The 22,043-nt window shown below is 41.7% G+C and overlaps 1 protein-coding gene across 39 annotated transcripts in view; it reads left to right on the forward strand.

Annotated features, from left to right (window-relative positions):
• The window catches only part of PTPRD (protein tyrosine phosphatase receptor type D), a 382,778-nt gene that overhangs the window by 171,951 nt on the left and 188,784 nt on the right, over positions 1-22,043 (forward strand). For 21 of the 39 annotated variants that reach the window (XM_068235008.1, XM_068235101.1, XM_068235030.1 and 18 more), the window contains 4 exons: positions 2,603-2,736; positions 5,162-5,306; positions 10,626-10,931; positions 11,690-11,883. In XM_068235008.1, coding sequence (XP_068091109.1) covers positions 2,603-2,736; positions 5,162-5,306; positions 10,626-10,931; positions 11,690-11,883 — 779 coding nt within the window. The remainder of the gene's footprint in view (positions 1-2,602; positions 2,737-5,161; positions 5,307-10,625; positions 10,932-11,689; positions 11,884-22,043) is intronic. The other 18 variants (XM_068235233.1, XM_068235277.1, XM_068235242.1 and 15 more) reach the window with 3 other exon arrangements.

Below are 22,043 nucleotides of genomic sequence, written 5' to 3' on the forward strand. Positions count from 1 at the left end.
TCACTTCTCTGGCATGAACACCATAATGTCTTTAGTCTATTTATACTCTATTTGTCTCTATCTGTTGGTGAAGTTTGCAATTCCTCCATCACACCATTCTGATCGGCCTCCTAGGAGATAATATTTATTCTTTATCTTCTGTTTAAAATAACTTTTTAGCACTCTTCAACTAAAAAAAGTAGGTGAAAAAGTCCTGGTAAACTTATTCTGAGTATTTTCTTGCTATGGCCCGGTTCATATTTGATTTAAGAACGTATCCGTGGCTCCGTTTTGGGGCCCGGACCAAAAGGGCGCCACGGATAGAAATGTTAAAAATAGTTTCCGTCTTCACCCGCTTTAAAAATTGATCCGCGGGAGATCCAGAGGTTCTCCTGTTAAAAACTGAACGGAGGATCCGGATTTACAGGGTTTTCACAGACCCCAGATACACGCAGGGGTAGTGAAAACCAATGTAAAAAATGGATCTCTCTCTACACAGACTGCTTTGGACACAGAGACAGATCTGTTTCCAGTGTCCCAGCCCTCTCTGTGGGTGGGGAGGGGGCCGCCATGCTGGAGAGGGGTAGCAGGCAGGAAGGGGGGCAGCGAGCACAGTGGCTGGGAGGACCCCCCTCCCTCACCTGGGACCCCCTTCCCCGCTCCCCCTCAAGCTAGGTTCTTTTAAAATCAATCGACAGTGAGCGGGGAACTCACTCATTTTCTTGCATTACACCACTTGCTGCGTCACTTCCTGCAATGTCGCCCTCTGTACTTAATTGGGGCGGCCATGCAGGAAGTGACATGGCGAGCACAGTGGAACAAAGAAGTGAGTTCCCTGCTGCTGAATTGATTTTAAAAGAAACTAGCTGGAGGGGGGGCGAGAAAGGGGGGCATCCAGGTGAGGGGGGGAGGGTCCGAGCCTACTGCCCCCCTTCCTGCCTGCTACACACTCCAGCATGATGGCCCTCCCACCCACGGCCACTGAACAGACTGGAAACGTGCTGCAAAAATGCAGCACAAATCCGTTTTGTTATCCCTACGTTCCGGTTTTTGAAAACCGGAACCTTGACCGCGGATTGCGTTCTGCAACCGCATGTAGTGTGGACCGAGCCTTACTGGTGACCTAAATGGCATTTTATTGATACTATGTGAAAATATCACCTAGGAGAAAAAAAATGGAGACAAAGTGAACTGCAATTGGCTCATTATGTTTTAGATTTTTTTTCTCTCCAAGGATCCAGTTTAATATTATCTAGAAAATCTCACTTTATTAGATTTGTTGGATATCTGAGGAAGCCACTGTTTGGGCCACAAAACATCAATTAGATGCTACCACAAATTTAAATTCAACTCTAAAAGTGCATTTTCACCTACTTTTTGGTACTTTTTCTATTGTAAAGTGCTAAAAAGTTATTTTAAATTGAAGATGAAAAAGTATCTCCTAGGAGAAAACTCAAAAACTTTTTATTGATATGTGTTTTCATGTATTTTAAATGTTACAATTTTTCTCAGTAGTTGTCCTGTAACTTTTATCGTTATACCAAACAGTGTGCTGCGCTCACTCGTTTGCACAGCCTTTTCATCAGCCCCTATTTGTGGTGTAATCTGCCAACATTAAATTGAACAGTGCAACTTCTTTACTCTGACTATATTGTATTTGATTTTGTATGGTTTTTACAGAATGCATTGTGACTAAAAATTTGACTTAGTGGGTAGCCTTGCAGCACTAAGTTGCCGGTTTGAATCTGATCCAGGACAGTGTCTGCACAGAGTTTATATGTTCTCCTCTAGGCAATACAGGTTACTCCCACGTTTCAAAAACATACCGATGAGTTGAATGGCTTCCCCAAAAAATGTACTTTAGCTTATAGTAGAAACACATGACTATATTAGGGATTAGATATAACCCCCACTGAGGACAGCTAGTGACAAGTGTATATATTGTGTAAAGCAATACTGAATCCAAAATAAATAAAAAATGAAAATAGATTACAATCAGTTTCCATAATTCCTTTATACTTTATTACAATTATTTACAATTTTTTATTAAACCCAGTTCTAGGGTCATTCATACCTTTCTTTAAGTTTTTAATGCTAGTGATTACCCAGTTAGGAAGTGGGGTTAGGATACAGTGCAGATTAAAAAATAAACAATTAAAATATAAAAAAGGGAGGATTATCTCCAGTGCTGATCAAAAGGTGAGAGATTGGTATAAATAGATGCCTAGCTTATTAAGCGGTTTGTGCTATATACGGGCAGGCACCAGATTATGTATTATTATGATTATTATTATCAACTCGTCTAGCTGACTTGCAGTTCACTGTGTTTCATAGAGCTCCACTAAGTTTAAGTAGCTGATATAAGTCAGTATAGTTTGAAATAAAAAGCTCTATCAAGATTCAATTGTTTTTACACATGCTCATGAGAATATCACATTGTCATGTTCTGAATCTTTCTTTTTATTCTAAAAATGAATATGTTTCACCTATTCTGTAATAACGGATCCATGGTGAGGTGAGCAATATAAAAGTGTAATGCTGCACAATACATTTTAGTAAATGACCCTATTAGTGCTATTAGTGCTGATGTTTGTAAGCGGTAATAAAACTTTTCTTCTTGCAGTTCCCAGTCAGCCTCTCAACTTCAAAGCAGAAGCCGAATCAGAAACAAGTATATTATTATCTTGGACCCCCCCACGGTCAGACACGATTTCCAGCTATGAGCTCTATTATAAAGAGGGAGATCAAACAGAGGAGGTAATTTGTTGAATGTTGAAGTGATGCTCTTTCTGCTGTGGTATTAGGTCTTAAGTGAAGTATTACATTTTAAAATATATTATGCTTAGAGAAAAAGGTTACTATAACTCTGTCTCACAATTGTCTAGCGAGCACAAATGTATACAAAAATCTCCACACATGCACACAACAAAAGTTCACTTGTACGAACTATCAGTATTCGAGCACTGCTATTATACCAGGTGATCATTTTTAAGTAACCCTGATCAATAACTAACAGTTACTAGGCCAGATTTATGAAGGAAATAGCAGGTTTGCCAGTCTCAACAATCTGTAGTGATCCTGCAGAAATGGCACAGATTTATTATAAATAATGTGCTAGTAGACAATTGGAACTTTAAACTGTGTCTTATGGGACCACAGTGTAGGTTTCTGTACTTGCTTCAGGTGCATTTAAAAAGACTATTATTGCTTGTTTGCTAACTCACCTAGCTTTAGCCACTCTTAATAGGGTCCCATATATGAGATAAGGGTTGCAGAAAAGTAGCAGAAGATTTTAAAGGGACTCCGAGCAGTGCCTGTGGGTATGCCTTTAAGCATACCCACAACTAATTAATTTTATCCTCACACCTACCAGCATGATGTTTGTAATTATATCCCCCTGGTTTCCTTGTATTTCATTGCATTGTGCTGAATGGAGCTGCCGACTTTGTGGAAAAATCAACCTGTGTAATAAAATGCTGGACTCTAAAAGTGCAGTAACTATGGAAAGATGCATATCATTTTGAAGCTCTCTTTCTCCTCTTTCCAATGATATATAAACCGCCGCCCTACGCCTTTTAATTTGCGGTATTTTCGCGATCGAAATTGCAGCGGTCGCGATTTCAATCGTGAAAATAGCGAAAACTAAAAGGCGTAGGGCAGCGGTTTATATATCATTGGAAAGAGGAGAAAGAGAGCTTCAAAATGATATGCATCTTTCCATAGTTTCTGCACTGCTCAGAGTCCCTTTAAATGAATCTAAAACAGTTTTGTAGAAAACATTATTTAGAAGGCAAAACACTTTTATCTGGATGAGACAATATTGTTGATAACATTTCATTATTTCTGTTTGTTTTGTATCTGAATTAAGCAGCAGACTGTCATGAAAAACTCCTGTTTAGAAGTTTTAAATATATTAATGTTTGCCATTATTTCTGCGCGTACAATTAGTAATTATCTCAAGTTTATGTTCAGTTCACGTTTTAAAGCAAAACCTGTGAGGAGAAAAAAATAGATACTTACCTAAGTAGTAGGAAGCCTCTGGATGCTTCAGAGACTTCCCAGATCCTCCTCAAGCCTACTGCTGCTGACCAAGTCTCTCTTTTCTTTGTGGCTGGACTCCCGTACACATGCCCAATAGCAAAAAGCTGCTCTTTGTACTGTGCATGTAGGGATTGTACTCAAGCAGGGACAGTACAGCCATGCTCATATGCGGATGGGAGCCAGTGCTGGGACAGTGGGGACCAGGATGAATCAAGAAGCTTCTGTATTATCAAGAACCTTCCCTCTACTGAGATGAATATCTAATTTGATTTTTTTCCCTGTTTCAAGTATGCTTTTATAATAACCAGAACATCACTAGCAGGGAGTTTTATAAATATTTATGTCTAAGACGTTAAGCTTAACACAATTTTCTTCTAACTTAATTATCTTAACATATTTCTCTATTGGAATGCTCAAAATCCAAAAGCCTAGGGGCTTAATATCTAGATTATGTAATCACTTGAAGACCACCTAGGGTATAAGTTACAACACATTGAATGTAAACCTCATTTTCACTTGAAGGACACCTGACCCAAGCAAGGCTACCTAATTAAAATGCAGAGGTTTGTTCATGCTGGATTCACGTACCTCTGTGCATTGTCCATCGCTCTTCATATCCCCCAATCCCGGTAATCACTGACTTTTGGCTAAAGTCAAATTGTCAGACAGGTAGAGGCAGGTTTGTATCAATGTTCCCTCCTACCCCTTTATCATTCCCTCCCATTTAGGAGTGTAAAAGGATACCTTCTGTATCATCGGTTTATGACTTCAGACAAATTGATTAACAGTAAAAGTAAAATGCAAAGGTTTGTTCATGCTTGATAATGTTGTGTTAAGATGTAGTCTGTAATTGGATACACTGCACTTATATGTTTCTCCTATTTGGTTAAGTAACCATTAAAAAGAAGAGGGAAAAAAAGGAATTGCACAAAACTGTGGCACTTTGATCTAAAGTAATTCAAAAATGAACATAATTTTTTTTCTTTTGGCAAAATGTCAGCATCTACAGTGAATCAAACAGGAAATAAAGGTTATTGTATTTTTGTATATTTTACCCTCTCTTTATTACCATTTACTGAATAAATGTTTACAGGCCTTTTTTAAAGAGACTTTTGTATCATTGCTTTCTTTCTTTGTTTAGCAGTCAATCACCATTGAGCCAGCCTCTTCATATCGGCTGCAAGGCCTGAAGCCAAACACCTTATACTACTTTCGGTTGGCCGCTCGGGCTCCACTAGGCCTTGGTGCATCAACTACAGAAATCTCAGCCAAGACCTTGCAGTCAAGTACGTGTCTTTCCTGAATTATTGCCTTCAGATCCTGGTACTTAATGTCAGGAGATGATGAAAGGGTTGCAAAAAGATTGCCTATTCCAATTAAGTGAATAACAATCTTGAGCTTATTCTGTAATAAGTTTAAAGATGACTGTTCATCGGTATGAGCTTCAGAATTTTTAAGCAGCGTTAGCTGGACACTGAATATCGAAAAATTTTAGCAGACGTAGTAATGCCTATTGGTTAATGGGCTACCAAACGGCACTGTTTTTTTTAGAATTATTATTATATATATATTTTACAAAGGGAAAAGACTGCATTCAATCTTTAGTTATTGCTTTGGTGCAGATTACATATCACGTGTTTTTAATTAGCCTTTATATTGATTGAAGGCAAAATGTGGTCATTTGTGAAAGCTTAGTACTTTAACATTCTTGCTTTTTGCTGGGCAAAGTCTTTGGGTTCACAATTGTATTCTATAGACTGTTTCTTAGCAGAAACACGATTGCCCTTTTAAGTTACCAATTAACTTTTTCATAAATAATAAAACTACTTAGATTTGTGAAGTAAAGTTGCTTGTTTAGTTTGGCTGCATTTTCCATCTGTATACTACATATAACACTTACATTAGGTAAGATAAACATTTTTATGTTTTATCAGGTCTTATGGAGTAAGGAAGAGAAAGGCCTTTGTAAAACTAACATTAGCAATGCACAGCTTCTTTCTCCTTCTTTGTCCTTGCTTATAAAACCATGCCGATATCTAGACAATAAGATAATCTTTTGACATGATAAGTGCAGTAAAACGTACAGTGGACAACCTCTTGTTTCACAAAACTGAGCTTACGACATTATGTAGGAAAAACAAAAATGGTCACTTTTAGCTAAGAAAATAACTTATACGGTAGGTATACTTTCTCTTCATCAAATGAAAGGCTACAATATGGTTATTAGAGACTTTAAAACCCATACTTCAAACAACTTACATTGCACCTGTACTGAGATCAAAGTGTAAAAATTGAAAGTAGGCATTAAAAACAGGTACCCTTGTTAATCCTGGTAAGCACCAGGATCACCTGAATCTATTTAGTTCAGAATGCTATTTCCAACTCTGATCATCAAAAATAGAACTTGACTGTTGCCTTTTGCGACGAAAATATGTTTTGTGTTTAGAGGCACACAGAGTGCTTGCTTAGTGTCCATAACCATTAGATGCGGTGCAATGCGGCTGCATAGCATGCTGCAGATTCTCACACAGCTGCACCTGCACGCATCCTGCCCTCCCCCGTCTCGATCTAGTCACTTCCGCGTGTCTGTGTTTGTGTGTGAGTGAATGTTTGTGATTTACTGCAAAACCAGTACTGCTGGTGGTACTTGAGGACAGGGTTGGAAAGCCCTGCCTTATAGAACCAAATAAAGGTAGTATATATAATTAACTCAGAACATCATATTTAGGACACATAATTAATAGGAGGGCTAGTTGTTCATAAGGTTTGACTGTTTCCAGGACAACCGTACGTCGTCAAATTTTACAGTAGTACCACAATGTCCATAAATTAATACGCAATATGGCAGAATACAATTGACATTATACACCCAATCTGACCAAGTGGGGACTGTAATCCATATTCAGAACTTGGCTAAAGTTTTCCTTCCTAAGTAAAGGGCTTGCAAAAGTAAAACTTTAGTGTATTTGTCAGTAAATTGATCAGTATGGAGATGAAGTGAACACATTTTTGGATCACGGTGCACAGGTGTACCCATGCCATCATGAATGAATTTGGTGACTTGGAGCCATTGGTATTTACTTTACTTTTAATACCCTATTTCAATTTTTACTCCTTGAATCACTACATTTACAACCTACTAATGTTATTTATTTAAAATCTTGCCCAACTCTTTTTTGAAGGACATGTTGTTGCCACTTACAGCAGTTTTATTAATCTGACAGCTTTGGTAGGTTTTGGACTTTTCCATCTCTTTTTGGGGAATTCTCAATGTTTCATTTTTCTTTTCAAATGCACTTTTCTGGGAACAACCCATACAAAGATACTGGGCAGTCTGCCTACTTGCATTCCACCATTCTGATAGTGTAACTGAGCAACTGATGTCCAGTGAGGGATTCTAAAAAAAAGAGAATCCCACATGAGGAGTTAAATTTGTCCAAAACCTGTCAGATTATTATTGTATACTGTACGTGACAACTACTTAGGAAATATACATTTTGGTCCATTTTACTCCAAGGCAAATGTTCATCTTACATGCATGCATACACATATTTTACAATTTTGTCCTTTGGTGTTACCAGATTTACTACCTCAGGACTTTCACGGTTGACTTACATTGAATATCAGGATTTTTATGCTCATAGCTGCATTATATTTCACATTTAATAATCAAGCCACCATTAGGTATATAGCTTTCAGTGGTTACTGAAGTCAGGAGTTGCATGGTGAACATAAAATAAAAACTTAGCATCAAAGATTCCCTGGAAAGGATTGTAAAATGTTTGCAAATATGTGAAGCAGTCCTTTAAGTGTGGTTGAATTCTTTTATTTCAGAAAATGCTAGTTGCAGTTAAATGCAAAAAAATAACTGTAATTTAAATGTTAGTTCTAGAGCTTAGGCCAGGGGTCTCAAACTCAATTTACCTGGGGGCCGCAGGAGGCAAAGTCAGGATGAGGCTGGGCCGCATAAGGAATTTCACAATCGCGGCGCATCGCCGCCTCTGCCCGCCCCTCTCACTCTTCCTTCACAGAGAGGGGCGGGGATAGGCGGCGATCCGTGTGGCGATTGACGTCAGGAGGGGCAGAGCTGAAGCTGAAAGCTCTGCCCCTTCCAGGAAATGCCGGCGGATTGCCCCCCGGGCGATTTGGGGGCTCTGCAGCCCTCGTTTAGCGGCGGGGATGCGGCGGATTACTTGGGAGCACTGAAGCGAACTATAAGGAAGCTTTTGCCGGCGAGGGCCACAAAATATTGTATCGAGGGCTGCAAATGGCCCGCGGGCCGTGAGTTTGAGACCCCTGGCTTAGGCATTAAGCCATGAGAATCAGAAAATACTATTTTATTATTCATAATACTATATTAGTTCCGGAACCTGTTACTGTTAAAATTTGAAAATGATTTTTGAAAAGCATTTTTACTTTGCCAATATGCACTATTTCTTGTCAGCTGTATGGCCTGGAATCTGTAGGATTTAATAGGCAGAACGCTAACTTAAGGATTCATACAACCCGTTACTTCGAGTTTTTTAACTGGTGCTGCTTCACTGTTCCAGCTCTAAAACCAGCATGCTGAGAGTCACATGCTGTAATGCCATATAAACTCTGCTGAGCGATTTTCATACCAAAAGCTGATCAGTAGTAATCACCACACTGCCACACCTTCAGTTTAAGCCGTCACTGTATTGCTCAGGCAATTTGTTTAAGGTCTGGAACCCACTAGCAGCATTTTTCTAAGTGCTTGCTAATGAATTGCTATGTGTGTGATTTAACTTGAGGGATATGACTTTTTTAAAATCACCCATAGAATATCATTACATGATCTGTCTTGGTTTGGAAAGTTTTCTTTTTCACTATCTGAATATTTTAAAAGGCCTAAACTAGTAGCAGGTGTACAATCCAATACCCCAGACCAGATAATCCATCACCACACCAAAGAATGGAAGCTCTAACCAGATCCTATAGACCCACATTATAAGGTCTATACAAGGTTCAGTGTAGGCAGTGAGGCTACTTGCCCCTGGCAAAGCTTTTAAAGTGCAGTCAGTTGGATGTGATGGAAGGCGTCCTGCACTTTATGCGAGATACTGCAGCCGGGTTTCTGTAACAAGAGCCCTGATATAATTATTTGGCTTTATTTATTATATTAAACTATTATTTAAATGTTATCAGTGCCAATAAAGCCTGCAATACAGATTACACTTACAGGCACTTTTTATTTCATTTTTCATTGCTGTCTGTGAGTGCTAAAAACAGAGATGGAAGCAGGTGAGGCTGGTAGATCAATGCGCTGCTGCCTGCCTGTACTGAGCCTTGTATAGACCTTATAATGTGGGTCTATAGGAACTGGTAAGAGTTCTATAGGAACTGGTAAGGACTGAACTTTGGCTGCAATATATAGACTTATAACGCGGAAGAACTTTTTTGGATCATTTAGTAGCAAGTATACCTTTACAGAGGTGCCTCCAGACACTACTGCTCTGCTTTCTTATTTACATAGAATAACATAGATGCAACAGGTGCTAAACATGTATTTATTACATTAAATATTAACACAAAAAAATGAAACAAAACATTAATATAAATTATACGTTTTTAAAATTATTAACATTCTAAAAAGTTTTGTCTGAAAAACCAGTGTAGTGTATATAAGCAGAATAGTTCTTCTATAGCCTATTGCTCATGCTGTATGTCTTCTTAACAATAATGCTAAAAATGACTATTTAATAACCTACGGTTTACAATAATAACAATACTGTTTGAAGCATGGATAAAAGATATCAGTAGACGTTCATTGGTGGATTTCTAATTTTCTTAGCATATATTTCCCCCTGAATATAAAACAAATGATTAATAATTACAATAGCAATCTTGAGAGCTGGTATAGCAGCTGATGGCTTTTGGTAAGTATAAGTAAAAAGTCCAAACCAACAATGCTGTTCCCTCTTCTGGTAGGTAAACATTTGCATTGGATTCTCATTACACAAATACGTTTGCATGCTTATCGTAGCTCCAGTTTCCAGTAATTGTTTTCCACTGTTATTTGGGACTCAACGAACTTGTAGAGTAATGGTTTGTGTTATGTAAAAGTTTTATTTGATTTTGGCAATTTTTTTCTGCTGGTTGACACTTATAGCATGTTTATATGTCATACTAATAAGCTCCAAACTCTATAATCTCTTAACTTAGTTTACAATTGTAACTAAGTAGTCTATTTATGCAGACTACTTTTATTGTCACGAAGTAGAACATGCGTTAATTGCAACCAGCTAAATTAAATACTGGAAGGAATTAGAGGGTTATTTATTGAAGGAGAATATGTTGTACAGGTAGGTAATTTTAATGTCAGGTTTCACCATTATATGTCTTCATCCATGTTGTCTTCATTACTCATTTTTTATTTTTTATTTAAGTCTGTTCATTTTAACAAGCCAAGGTACATTTTGTTCCCTAAAATATTACATTTTAGTTCTCATTCTGTTGCCCAATTTAGTTATTTTTGGTTTTGTTTCTATTTGTTTTTTATTTTTCCTTTCTTCCTCATTTTTTTTATTTTTGGATCATTCCTTTCTATACTATCCAACTTCCCTGTAATGCTTTCCTGAAATCAGAGCCATCAGCTCCTCCACAAGACATAAGATGTAACAGCCAAAGCTCTACCAGCATCTTGGTAAGTTGGCTACCACCACCAGAGGACAAACAGAATGGTGCTATGACAGCATATTCCATCAAATACACTGGAGTTGATGGAGAAGACAACAACCCCCATGAAATCACAGGCATTTCCTCAGACACTACACAGTACCTTTTGGAACAACTGGAAAAATGGACTCAGTACCATATCTCTATGATCGCTTATACTGATGTGGGACCAGGCCCAGAGAGTGACCCCATATTGATTCGGACAGATGAAGATGGTATGTTTCCTCTTCTCAGTCAATATATATACCTGTTCCTTCTCTTCAAGCCCATATATTTCCACTGAATTATGGGAAGATTTTTAGACTTCTCATCATTCTTCTTTTTTTCTTTCTTTTTTTTTTTTTTTTTTTAATTCTTGCTATACTTTTTGGCAATTAGATTGTTTTCTTCCACCTCCTCTTAAATGCACCTGGAAGCACCTATCGTATATGTTTCCTTGTGTATTCTTGTTTTTTTTCTTGCTTCTTTTTTTACTTTTGTTCTTGTACTAATCTTGACATTTCACTTTCTTTGAAATGTTTCAGTCTTTTCTTTCCTTTTGAACTTTTTCCTTCTTGTTTTTGTGGAAACTGATGCTCAACCTACTCATTTTGCATTCTTGTATTTTGTAACCATTGTTCTACCAGAAAGAATACAAAGAAGACTAGTAATCTATCAACTTTTTATGTGATATTCAGTCATTTTTTTAAACATTTTGTTTTTGTCTTATTATTTTGATCAGTACAACCTTCCAACGTAAAGTGCTTTGAATTTTCAAAGCATCTTCCTTGGCTTTTTTACATTTTTACATGTTTTTCTCTTACTCCGATACCCTTTTTCTTCCATTTTGGCATCAGTCATGTTTTTTGATCTTTCCAGTTATTAGTAGAAAATGATTGTTTGGAATTTTTATTGTTTGCATCAAAGTTTTTTTTTTATTCAGTGGGTGGGACTGGTGGCAATAATTTTGTTTTATCAAATGATGTTGTTCCAGTTCCTAGTGGTCCTCCTCGCAAAGTCGAGGTAGAGGCTGTGAATTCGACATCTGTTAAAGTGTTCTGGCGCTCTCCGGTGCCTAACAAGCAGCATGGCCAAATCCGAGGATACCAGGTCCATTATGTGAGGATGGAAAATGGAGAACCCAAAGGCCCACCCATGCTGAAAGACGTCATGCTGGCTGATGCGCAGGTAATTGCTTAGCTGTTTCTAAAATCAATAGTTCACATTTTCAATATGATCTGTGAACAGTTTGAATTATGTTGGTTTTGGTTATAAGCTGGTAAAACAAGCATTTTTAGGTCACTTTAATCAGCCCAAAGTGAGTTAATTTCACTGTAAATAAGCAAAGTGTTTACAAGCAAATATGTATAAACATTATGTCAATAAGTATTTATTTAGAAATTGTTAAAACTGCTAGTTTGATTAAATTGCTTTATTAGCCTCCCATATGTATCGTAGACCAAACAGTGAGGGTGCAGTCATGTACAGTGAAGCGCAAAAGGGTATTTATCTTTTCCCACACCCTCCCAGGTGTCTTTATAAAAGGGCTAAATAAACAGAGAAAATTGGTTTCTTATTGCAGACAGGAAAGAGTGTCTATACATGGGTATGAGGGGGAAGTATTGAAGTCCTACAGGCTTCCAGCAAGCAGCCCTGTGGTTGCATGGTCCAAGCTAGTGTTGGGCGAACAGTGTTCGCCACTGTTCGGGTTCTGCAGAACATCACCCTGTTCGGGTGATGTTCGAGTTCGGCCGAACACCTGACGGTGCTCGGCCAAACCGTTCGGCCATATGGCCGAACTAAGAGCGCATGGCCGAACGTTCCCCGAACGTTCGGCTAGCGCTGTGATTGGCCGAACGGGTCACGTGGTTCGGACCCGAACGCGCTCTGATTGGCCGAACTGTCACGTGGTTCGGGTAAATAAATACCCGAACCACGTCATATCTCCGCCATTTGTCTGTGGGTTTAGCTTTGGGTAGGCAGGCAGGGTAGTTCGCGCTCCAGCCACGCTAGCCAGGGTCCCCCCCAGTCATTGTGTGTCGCTGCTGGGAATAGTAGTACACCGCTCGCTCAGCATTCTGTTTACTGCCACTCTGTGTACCTCGCTCAGCCACACTATATAGCATTCTGTTTACTGCCACTCTGTGTCTGCTGGGAATAGTAGTACACCGCTTGCACAGCCACACTATATAGCATTCTGTTTACTGCCACTCTGTGTACCTCGCTCAGCCACACTATATAGCATTCTGTTTACTGCCACTCTGTGTCTGCTGGGAATAGTGGTACACCGCTCGCTCAGCCACACTATATAGCATTCTGTTCACTGTTCTGTGTCTGCTTGGAATAGTGGTACACCGCTCGTTCAGCCACACTATATAGCATTCTGTGTACTGTTCTGTGTCTGCTGGGAACAGTAGTACACCGCTCGTTCAGCCACACTATATAGCATTCTGTGTACTGTTCTGTGTCTGCTGGGAACAGTAGTACACCGCTCGCTCAGCCACACTATATAGCATTCTGTTCACTGTTCTGTGTCTGCTGGGAATAGTGGTACACCGCTCGCTCAGCCACACTATATAGCATTCTGTTCACTGTTCTGTGTCTGCTGGGAATAGTGGTACACCGCTCGCTCAGCCACACTATATAGCATTCTGTTTACTGTTCTGTGTCTGCTGGGAATAGTGGTACACCGCTCGCTCATCCACACTATATAGCATTCTGTTCACTGTTCTGTGTCTGCTGGGAATAGTGGTACACCGCTCGCTCAGCCACACTATATAGCATTCTGTTCACTGTTCTGTGTCTGCTGGGAATAGTGGTACACCGCTCGCTCAGCCACACTATATAGCATTCTGTTTACTGCCACTCTGTGTACCTCGCTCAGCCACACTATATAGCATTCTGTTTACTGCCACTCTGTGTCTGCTGGGAATAGTGGTACACCGCTCGCTCAGCCACACTATATAGCATTCTGTTCACTGTTCTGTGTCTGCTTGGAATAGTGGTACACCGCTCGCTCAGCCACACTATATAGCATTCTGTTTACTGTTCTGTGTCTGCTGGGAATAGTGGTACACCGCTCGCTCAGCCACACTATATAGCATTCTGTTCACTGTTCTGTGTCTGCTGGGAATAGTGGTACACCGCTCGCTCAGCCACACTATATAGCATTCTGTTTACTGTTCTGTGTCTGCTGGGAACAGTAGTACACCGCTCGCTCAGCCAGAGTATATAGCATTGTGTTTACTGCCACTCTGTGTACACCGCTCAGCCAGACTATATACCATTGTTTACTGACACTCTGTGTACACCACTCAGCCACACTATATACCATTGTTTACTGACACTCTGTGTACACCGCTCAGCCAGACTATATACCATTGTTTACTGCCACTCTGATTCTGCTGGGAACAGTAGTACACCGCTCGCTCAGCCAGACTATATACCATTGTTTACTGACACTCTGTGTACACCGCTCAGCCAGACTATATACCATTGTTTACTGACACTCTGTGTACACCACTCAGCCACACTATATACCATTGTTTACTGACACTCTGTGTACACCGCTCAGCCAGACTATATACCATTGTTTACTGCCACTCTGATTCTGCTGGGAACAGTAGTACACCGCTCGCTCAGCCAGACTATATACCATTGTTTACTGACACTATATAGCAGACTATATAGCATTGTGTGTACACCGCTCAGCCAGACTATATACCATTGTTTACTGACACTCTGTGTACACCGCTCAGCCAGACTATATACCATTGTTTACTGCCACTCTGATTCTGCTGGGAACAGTAGTACACCGCTCGCTCAGCCAGACTATATACCATTGTTTACTGACACTCTGTGTACACCGCTCAGCCAGACTATATACCATTGTTTACTGACACTATATAGCAGACTATATAGCATTGTGTGTACACCGCTCAGCCAGACTATATACCATTGTTTACTGACACTCTGTGTACACCGCTCAGCCAGACTATATACCATTGTTTACTGCCACTCTGATTCTGCTGGGAACAGTAGTACACCGCTCGCTCAGCCAGACTATATACCATTGTTTACTGACACTCTATGTACACCGCTCAGCCAGACTATATACCATTGTTTACTGCCACTCTGATTCTGCTGGGAACAGTAGTACACCGCTCGCTCAGCCAGACTATATACCATTGTTTACTGACACTCTATGTACACCGCTCAGCCAGACTATATACCATTGTTTACTGCCACTCTGATTCTGCTGGGAACAGTAGTACACCGCTCGCTCAGCCAGACTATATAGCATTGTGTTTACTGCCACTCTGTGTACACCGCTCAGCCACACTATATAGCATTGCGTACTCTGCCAGTCAGTGTGTATATTGCTGGGATCAGTAATACTCCACTCACCGTCAACCACTATATGAGCTCAACATGAGTTCCCCAGAGACCTCCGCTGTGAGCAGCACTCCCAACAACAGCAACAGCCAACGCCCCACGCAAGCTATAACATCCACCCCAGCAGCCAGTGGTCAGCAGCAGCCCTCCCCGGAGGAGAACGTTGTGTCCATCAGTCCGTCGCCAGAGCGATTAATGAGGGCTGCCATTGAGGAGATGATGGGGCCTGATGTGGAGGAGGAGGTCTGGCTCAGGCCAGCATCCCAAGTTAATGTTGAGGACGATGAGGGGTCTGTGTCTGGGGATGTTGGGGTGGCAGAGGTGGTGGGTGGGTCAGACTCAGGAGAAGAGTTGTATGATGAGGATGATGATCGGGACCATCTGTATGTGCCTCAGAGTCCGACCCCGGAAAACATGTTGTATCGTGTGTTTAGGTACTAAAATCTGCGTTCCCTCCCAGTAGTGTTGGGCGAACAGTGTTTGCCACTGTTCGGGTTCTGCAGAACATCACCCTGTTCGGGGTGACTATATAGCAGACTATATAGCATTGTGTTTAATGCCACTCTGTGTACACGGCTCAGCCACACTATATAGCATTGTGTTTACTTCCACTCTGTGTCTGCTGGGAACAGTAGTACACCGCTCACCCGCCACTGTATAGCATTGTGCTCTGTGTCACTGCTGACAATAGTGGTACACCGCTCACCCACCACTGTATAGCATTTCTGTACTGCCACTGTACTGCTGCCAGTCAGCGTGTACTTTAAGGATAAGTGAAATGAGGAAGAAATCCGGTGAAAGAGGGAGGGGCAAGGGAAGAGGTGTTTCCCCTGACGGTTCACGTACAGGCCACAGGGGAGCACCCAAGAAAACCCACTCAATACTGCCCATGTTGTCCAGGACAACAACCCTCACAGATCCAAAAGAACAGGACCAGATAATTACTTGGATGACCTCTCAAGCGTCCAGCAGTGGGTTAAGCAGCACCAGCACATCACGCACGAGGTCCGAGTCCTCAGCCAGTTAAAGTCTGGGCTTTCTTTGAAGACTGCACTGAGGATGTTACCATGGCGATTTGCAAGGTGTGCAAGACCCGCCTGAGCAGGGGGAAAAGTATTAACAACCTCTCCACCACCAGCATGAGCCGCCACATTCTATCCAAACATCCCACTCTGTGGGCAAACGCGGCAGGACAGGGTACCACCAGCAACACTGCCTCCCTTGGGTTCACCAGACTCACCACCAGACCCGCCTCAGCAGCAGCAGTAGCCCAGCCATTGCGTGGTTCACAACATTCACAAACATCAGACGATGCTGACACTGTCACTTTCCGGACTAGTGCTCTTGAGGTCTCCCAGTGTTCATCAAACACAACAACCAACAGCCCTTCGGTGTGCAGCGCTACGGTTGAGTTGTCTGTTTCTGAGATGTTTGAGCACAAGAGGAAATTGCCAGCAAATGACCCCCGGGCCGTGGCAGTAACAGCCAGCCAGCATAGCCAAGCTTCTGGCCTGCGAAATGCTGCCATATCGAGTGGTGGAGACAAACAGCTTCAAGGGCATGATGTCAGTGGCCATCCCACGTTACGTGGTTCCCAGCCGCTACCACTTTGCGCGCTCTGCAGTGCCTGAGTTGCATGAGCACGTGGTCAGCTAAATAACCCGAAGCTTGAAGAATGCCGTTGCCTGCAAGGTTCACCTCACCACTGACACCTGGACGAGTGCGTTCGGCCAGGGTCGATACATCTCCCTTACCGCGCACTGGGTGAACCTTGTGGAGCCTGGCAGCGATTCCTCACCTGCTACGGCGCGGGTGTTGCCCACGCCGCAAACAGCTGGATAACAACAGCAGCACCTACCTCTCTGACTCCTTCTCCTCCAACGCATCTCAAAGCTGTACCTCATCCGGAAATGCTAACCCAGCACCAGCAGCAGTAGGATCGTGGAAGCAGTGCAGCACAGCTGTTGGCATGCGTCAGCAAGCGTTGCTGAAGCTGATCTGCCTTGGGGATAAGCAGCACACAGGGGAGGAAATTTGGAGGGGAATAAAGGAACAGACGGATTTGTGGCTGGCACCGCTGGACCTGAAACCGGGCATGAAGCTAGACACCTGGCACGAACTGGCAATGTACGCAATAGAGGTGCTGGCTTGCCCGGCAGCCAGCGTTATGTCGGAACGCTGTTTCAGTGCTGCCGGAGGCATCATCACAGATCGGCGTATCCGCCTCTCCACAGAAAATGCAGACCGTCTGACTCAAATTAAAATGAATCAATCCTGGATTGGAAACGACTACGCAACACTCCTGGACCCCAACCAAGTAACATGACCGATGAACATCTGGGATGGTTTAGCGTTTCCGGTCCCTGTTTATTGAACCTCTCATCTGTATTACATTTATGACTGCATGGCGGCAAAAAGCATTGCTGCTATATCCGCACGCTTTTTGTCCTCATGCAAGGCCTGGGTTGTTGTGTCTCACAAAGCGTGGCCTTCTCCTCCTGCGCCTCCTCCTGTTCCATCACGTGTGCTGCTGCTGCTGCTGGGTTACCGTTGCCGCGTGGTCCCTGTTTATTGAACCTCTTATCTTTATTACATTTATGACTACATGGCGGTACAAAGCATGCTATCCGCACGCTTTTTGTCCTCATGCAAGGCCTGGGTTGTTGTGTCTCACAAAGCGTGGCCTTCTCCTCCTGCGCCTCCTCCTGTTCCATCACGTGTGCTGCTGCTGCTGCTGCTGCTGGGTTAGCGTTGCCGCGTGGTCCCTGTTTATTGAACCTCTTATCTTTATTACATTTATGACTACATGGCGGTACAAAGCATGCTATCCGCACGCTTTTTGTCCTCATGCAAGGCCTGGGTTGTTGTGTCTCACAAAGCGTGGCCTTCTCCTCCTGCGCCTCCTCCTGTTCCATCACGTGTGCTGCTGCTGCTGCTGCTGCTGCTGGGTTACCGTTGCCGCGTGGTCCCTGTTTATTGAACCTCTTATCTTTATTACATTTATGACTACATGGCGGTACAAAGCATGCTATCCGCACGCTTTTTGTCCTCATGCAAGGCCTGGGTTGTTGTGTCTCACAAAGCGTGGCCTTCTCCTCCTGCGCCTCCTCCTGTTCCATCACGTGTGCTGCTGCTGCTGCTGGGTTACCGTTGCCGCGTGGTCACTGTTTATTGAACCTCTTATCTTTATTACATTTATGACTACATGGCGGTACAAAGCATGCTATCCGCACGCTTTTTGTCCTCATGCAAGGCCTGGGTTGTTGTGTCTCACAAAGCGTGGCCTTCTCCTCCTGCGCCTCCTCCTGTTCCATCACGTGTGCTGCTGCTGCTGCTGCTGCTGGGTTAGCGTTGCCGCGTGGTCCCTGTTTATTGAACCTCTTATCTTTATTACATTTATGACTACATGGCGGTACAAAGCATGCTATCCGCACGCTTTTTGTCCTCATGCAAGGCCTGGGTTGTTGTGTCTCACAAAGCGTGGCCTTCTCCTCCTGCGCCTCCTCCTGTTCCATCACGTGTGCTGCTGCTGGGTTAGCGTTGCCGCGTGGTCCCTGTTTATTGAACCACTTATCTTTATTACATTTATGACTGCATGGTGGTACAAAGCATGCTATCCGCACGCTTCTTGTCCTCATGCAAGGCCTGGGTTGTTGTGTCTCAAAGCGTGGCCTTCTCCTCCTGCGCCACCCTCCTCCTGTTCCATCACGTGTGCTGCTGCTGGGTTAGCATTACCGGTCCCTTTTCCTGGAACCTCTTATATGTATTACATTTATGACTGCATGCCGACAAAAAGCATGTTACCTGTGCAAAGAAAACAGACATTTCCCGCATTTAAAAGACAGTTTTCCCTTTGAAACTTTAAAATCGATTTTCTCAAAAACTATAAGCTCTTTTTGCTAAATTTTTTTTTCCTCTTGTACCCACTCCCAAGGTGCACATACCCTGTAAATTTGGGGTATGTAGCATATAAGGAGGCTTTACAAAGCACAAAAGTTCGGGTCCCCATTGACTTCCATTATGTTCGGAGTTCGGGTCGAACACCCGAACATCGCGGCCATGTTCGGCCTGTTCGGCCCGAACCCGAACATCTAGATGTTCGCCCAACACTAGTCCAAGCATGAATAGTAAAAATACTCACTATTTATTATTTCTGCTGCAAGTTCACCAGATGCATTAAGTGGCTGCAACTATACATAACTGAATGTGTAATATCGTCCCAGCAGTGTCTGTGGAATTCCCAGCCCATCGTTAAAATAAATGGAAAGCCATAACATGCTTTACCCGTGAGAGGCTAAATTGATCTTTTGTATATAAAGGCACAATGTATAAACATGCAGATAAATGGCATGCACATTTCCTAATAAAGCTTGGGTGCCTATATTTTATGGTGAATATTTTGGGAAAGTGAAACACTATTACGTGCCTGTTTTAACGACTGAAATCAATACATGGAATTAGACATTCTTGTTGGAGCATTACTTAGTATCTCTGATCTGTTTATCGGCTTTTTTCTTGAGGTATCCAAGTATTCAGAGTAACAGAGTAACATTGTTTCCATGGTGTGGTTGTTCTTTTAAATCCTGGACTTAGAACTGCTGTATGTAGAAGCTTACAGCCATTTTTCTTTCAGTTTCTTCTTGGTGACCATTTCTATAATGTAGCACAGGCAGCAAATGGTGTTTTGAAAAAGTGCCTTTATATGTCACTTTATGTGCTAGTGCTAGGTCATATAGAGTTGCTCTACCGTTGCTAGGCAAGGTGCAAACCTTTCTCTTGCTCTCCCATGGGGTAGTGTCAAGAATAAAGTACTTTCAAACCACAAAGTAAATCCCTGGTTTCTTGGTTTAATGTATTTCTCTATCTCCCTCTCTAGCATGTGACAAGGTCTTCCACTTTGAACTGCTTATGTGGGAAACAAAAATTCAGAGAAAGCAGAGAATGTAACTGGTGAACAGATGCACATCAGGGAATTAATGTTTCAATGAAATATAAGAAAGCAGCTACTAATTGAAAATGTTAATTCCCTTGCTGCTTTTCTTTTTCTCTCAGGATATCTTGGCACAGTATGATTTTTTTGCAGATATTTTGACAGCGGAAAATGAATCCTGTTATTCTTAAACTTTCCCTCTATATAAAGCATTAGGATTTACAACTCACTGGCAGCGTTTTCTGCTGCAAATGATCCAAAGTCCTCCCCAATAGTTTTCCAGTGTATAGAAAAAAATGGCTGGGGATTACAACAGTATACTTTTCACTGGGTGAATACAGTGCAAAAACAAAGTGGCAACAGTTTCAGGCAAGCCTTTTACTTTATCACTGCAGCAAAATGATGCGCAAAGTTGCCATGGTAACAAAGGTGCCACAAAATGCAACCAATAGGAATGCCATATCATATTTATTGTTAAGCCACCTTAGTAGCAACCCACATCTTGTCAGTAGGTGCAATTCACATAACACAGAAGGACATTTAAAATAAAATAAATCATTAAAGCATATACATTTGTAGAAATAACTGTAAATCTTAATTATGATTTTCCTGAGAAGGTGTTAGAGTGTTAAAATATATACCGTACTCAAAACAAGTACTGTTACCTTAACATCAGGATGTGATCACCTCCATTTATTAAATTAGGAATATGGTCAGTATCACAGTAAGACTGACCTGCTGCCAGACCATGTCTGTGTACAGGTAATTTTGCACAGAGTACTACTATCATGCCACATTTGGTCCAGTCCAATTAATTTGTTCTCCTAGATTTTCTCTTGCAATTGACAGGGATGTTGTGCCACCATTGCCAGCTGAAACACTGCTATTAGTGTTTAAGTCAGAGACAGGGCACCATCGTTGTTATTTTTATGGAGACATGAGATTTAAGGTGGCCACACATGATCCATTACAATGATCCGATTTAATGGCAATTCGATCAAAAAGTGCATTTACCCAAAAACCTAAAGTATTTTTTTAGTCAAGCAAGAAATCCAATCAGATTTCCCATTTTTATTTGATAAAAGTTGATTGGGAATAGTAGATTTTTCTGATCAATTCTTATGAAAATTGAATGGTGTGTTGTCAATTTATTCATATACAGTATATACCCAAGCAATAAAATTGAGCATGGGTGTGGTACATTGGTCAGATTTTTGAAATATTACCATTAGTCAGAAAAACTGATTGCTATTCTTGAATTGAGCAGATATTTAAAAAATGTTATGGTGTGTGGCCACCTTTAAATGCAAAGGCAGATGAAATTTTCATTCTAGCAGTAGTGTTTAGGAATGGGGAATGGACCATAGCATATGTTTAATATCAATTGAATCATCAGACAAACCCTGTCCGAACTCTAGTTCTGTTTGACTTTTGACAATAAGGGTGCTTGCTGCCATCAGAATGGTTAATTACTCCACTTTTTCCCCTCTACATTGAAATCACCCTGTGACAAGATTGATTGTCCTGAAGTTCTCAGAGTCAATACTCACCTCAAATTTATCATCACATCATTCCTTTCATAGTTTCATGGGGCCTGATGCATGAAAGGCAGGTAATTTTGCTGTGCGCAGGCAGCAATTTTACACCGATCCTACCATTAGGAGAACGTGGATAACGTGCATGGCCCTTATAGTGTAACAGGCGGTTCTCCCCTGGTGTTAAGACTGGGAAGATTCTTTTGCACTGCCTGCAATGGTAACATTACCAGCCCTGTGTGCAACAAGCCCATACTTGGATTAGTTGGAAAAAAAATATACCATATTTTTCTCCATTAAAATGCATCTCAAGTAGAAAACACATCCATCAAACTTGTTAGACTTCAAAGGGGATTATTGTTCTTTAGCAAAGTAAAGATATTAAAAAAGAGACATCAGAACAGCTAAATCTCCCCCTAGCTGATTGTTTATGGTTGGATTGGTCAGCAGTGTTGTGTCTGTGCAGACATTACCTGGGAAGGATCTCT

Source organism: Hyperolius riggenbachi, chromosome 1 (assembly GCF_040937935.1).
Source record: "Hyperolius riggenbachi isolate aHypRig1 chromosome 1, aHypRig1.pri, whole genome shotgun sequence".
Taxonomy (NCBI): Eukaryota; Metazoa; Chordata; class Amphibia; order Anura; family Hyperoliidae; genus Hyperolius; species Hyperolius riggenbachi.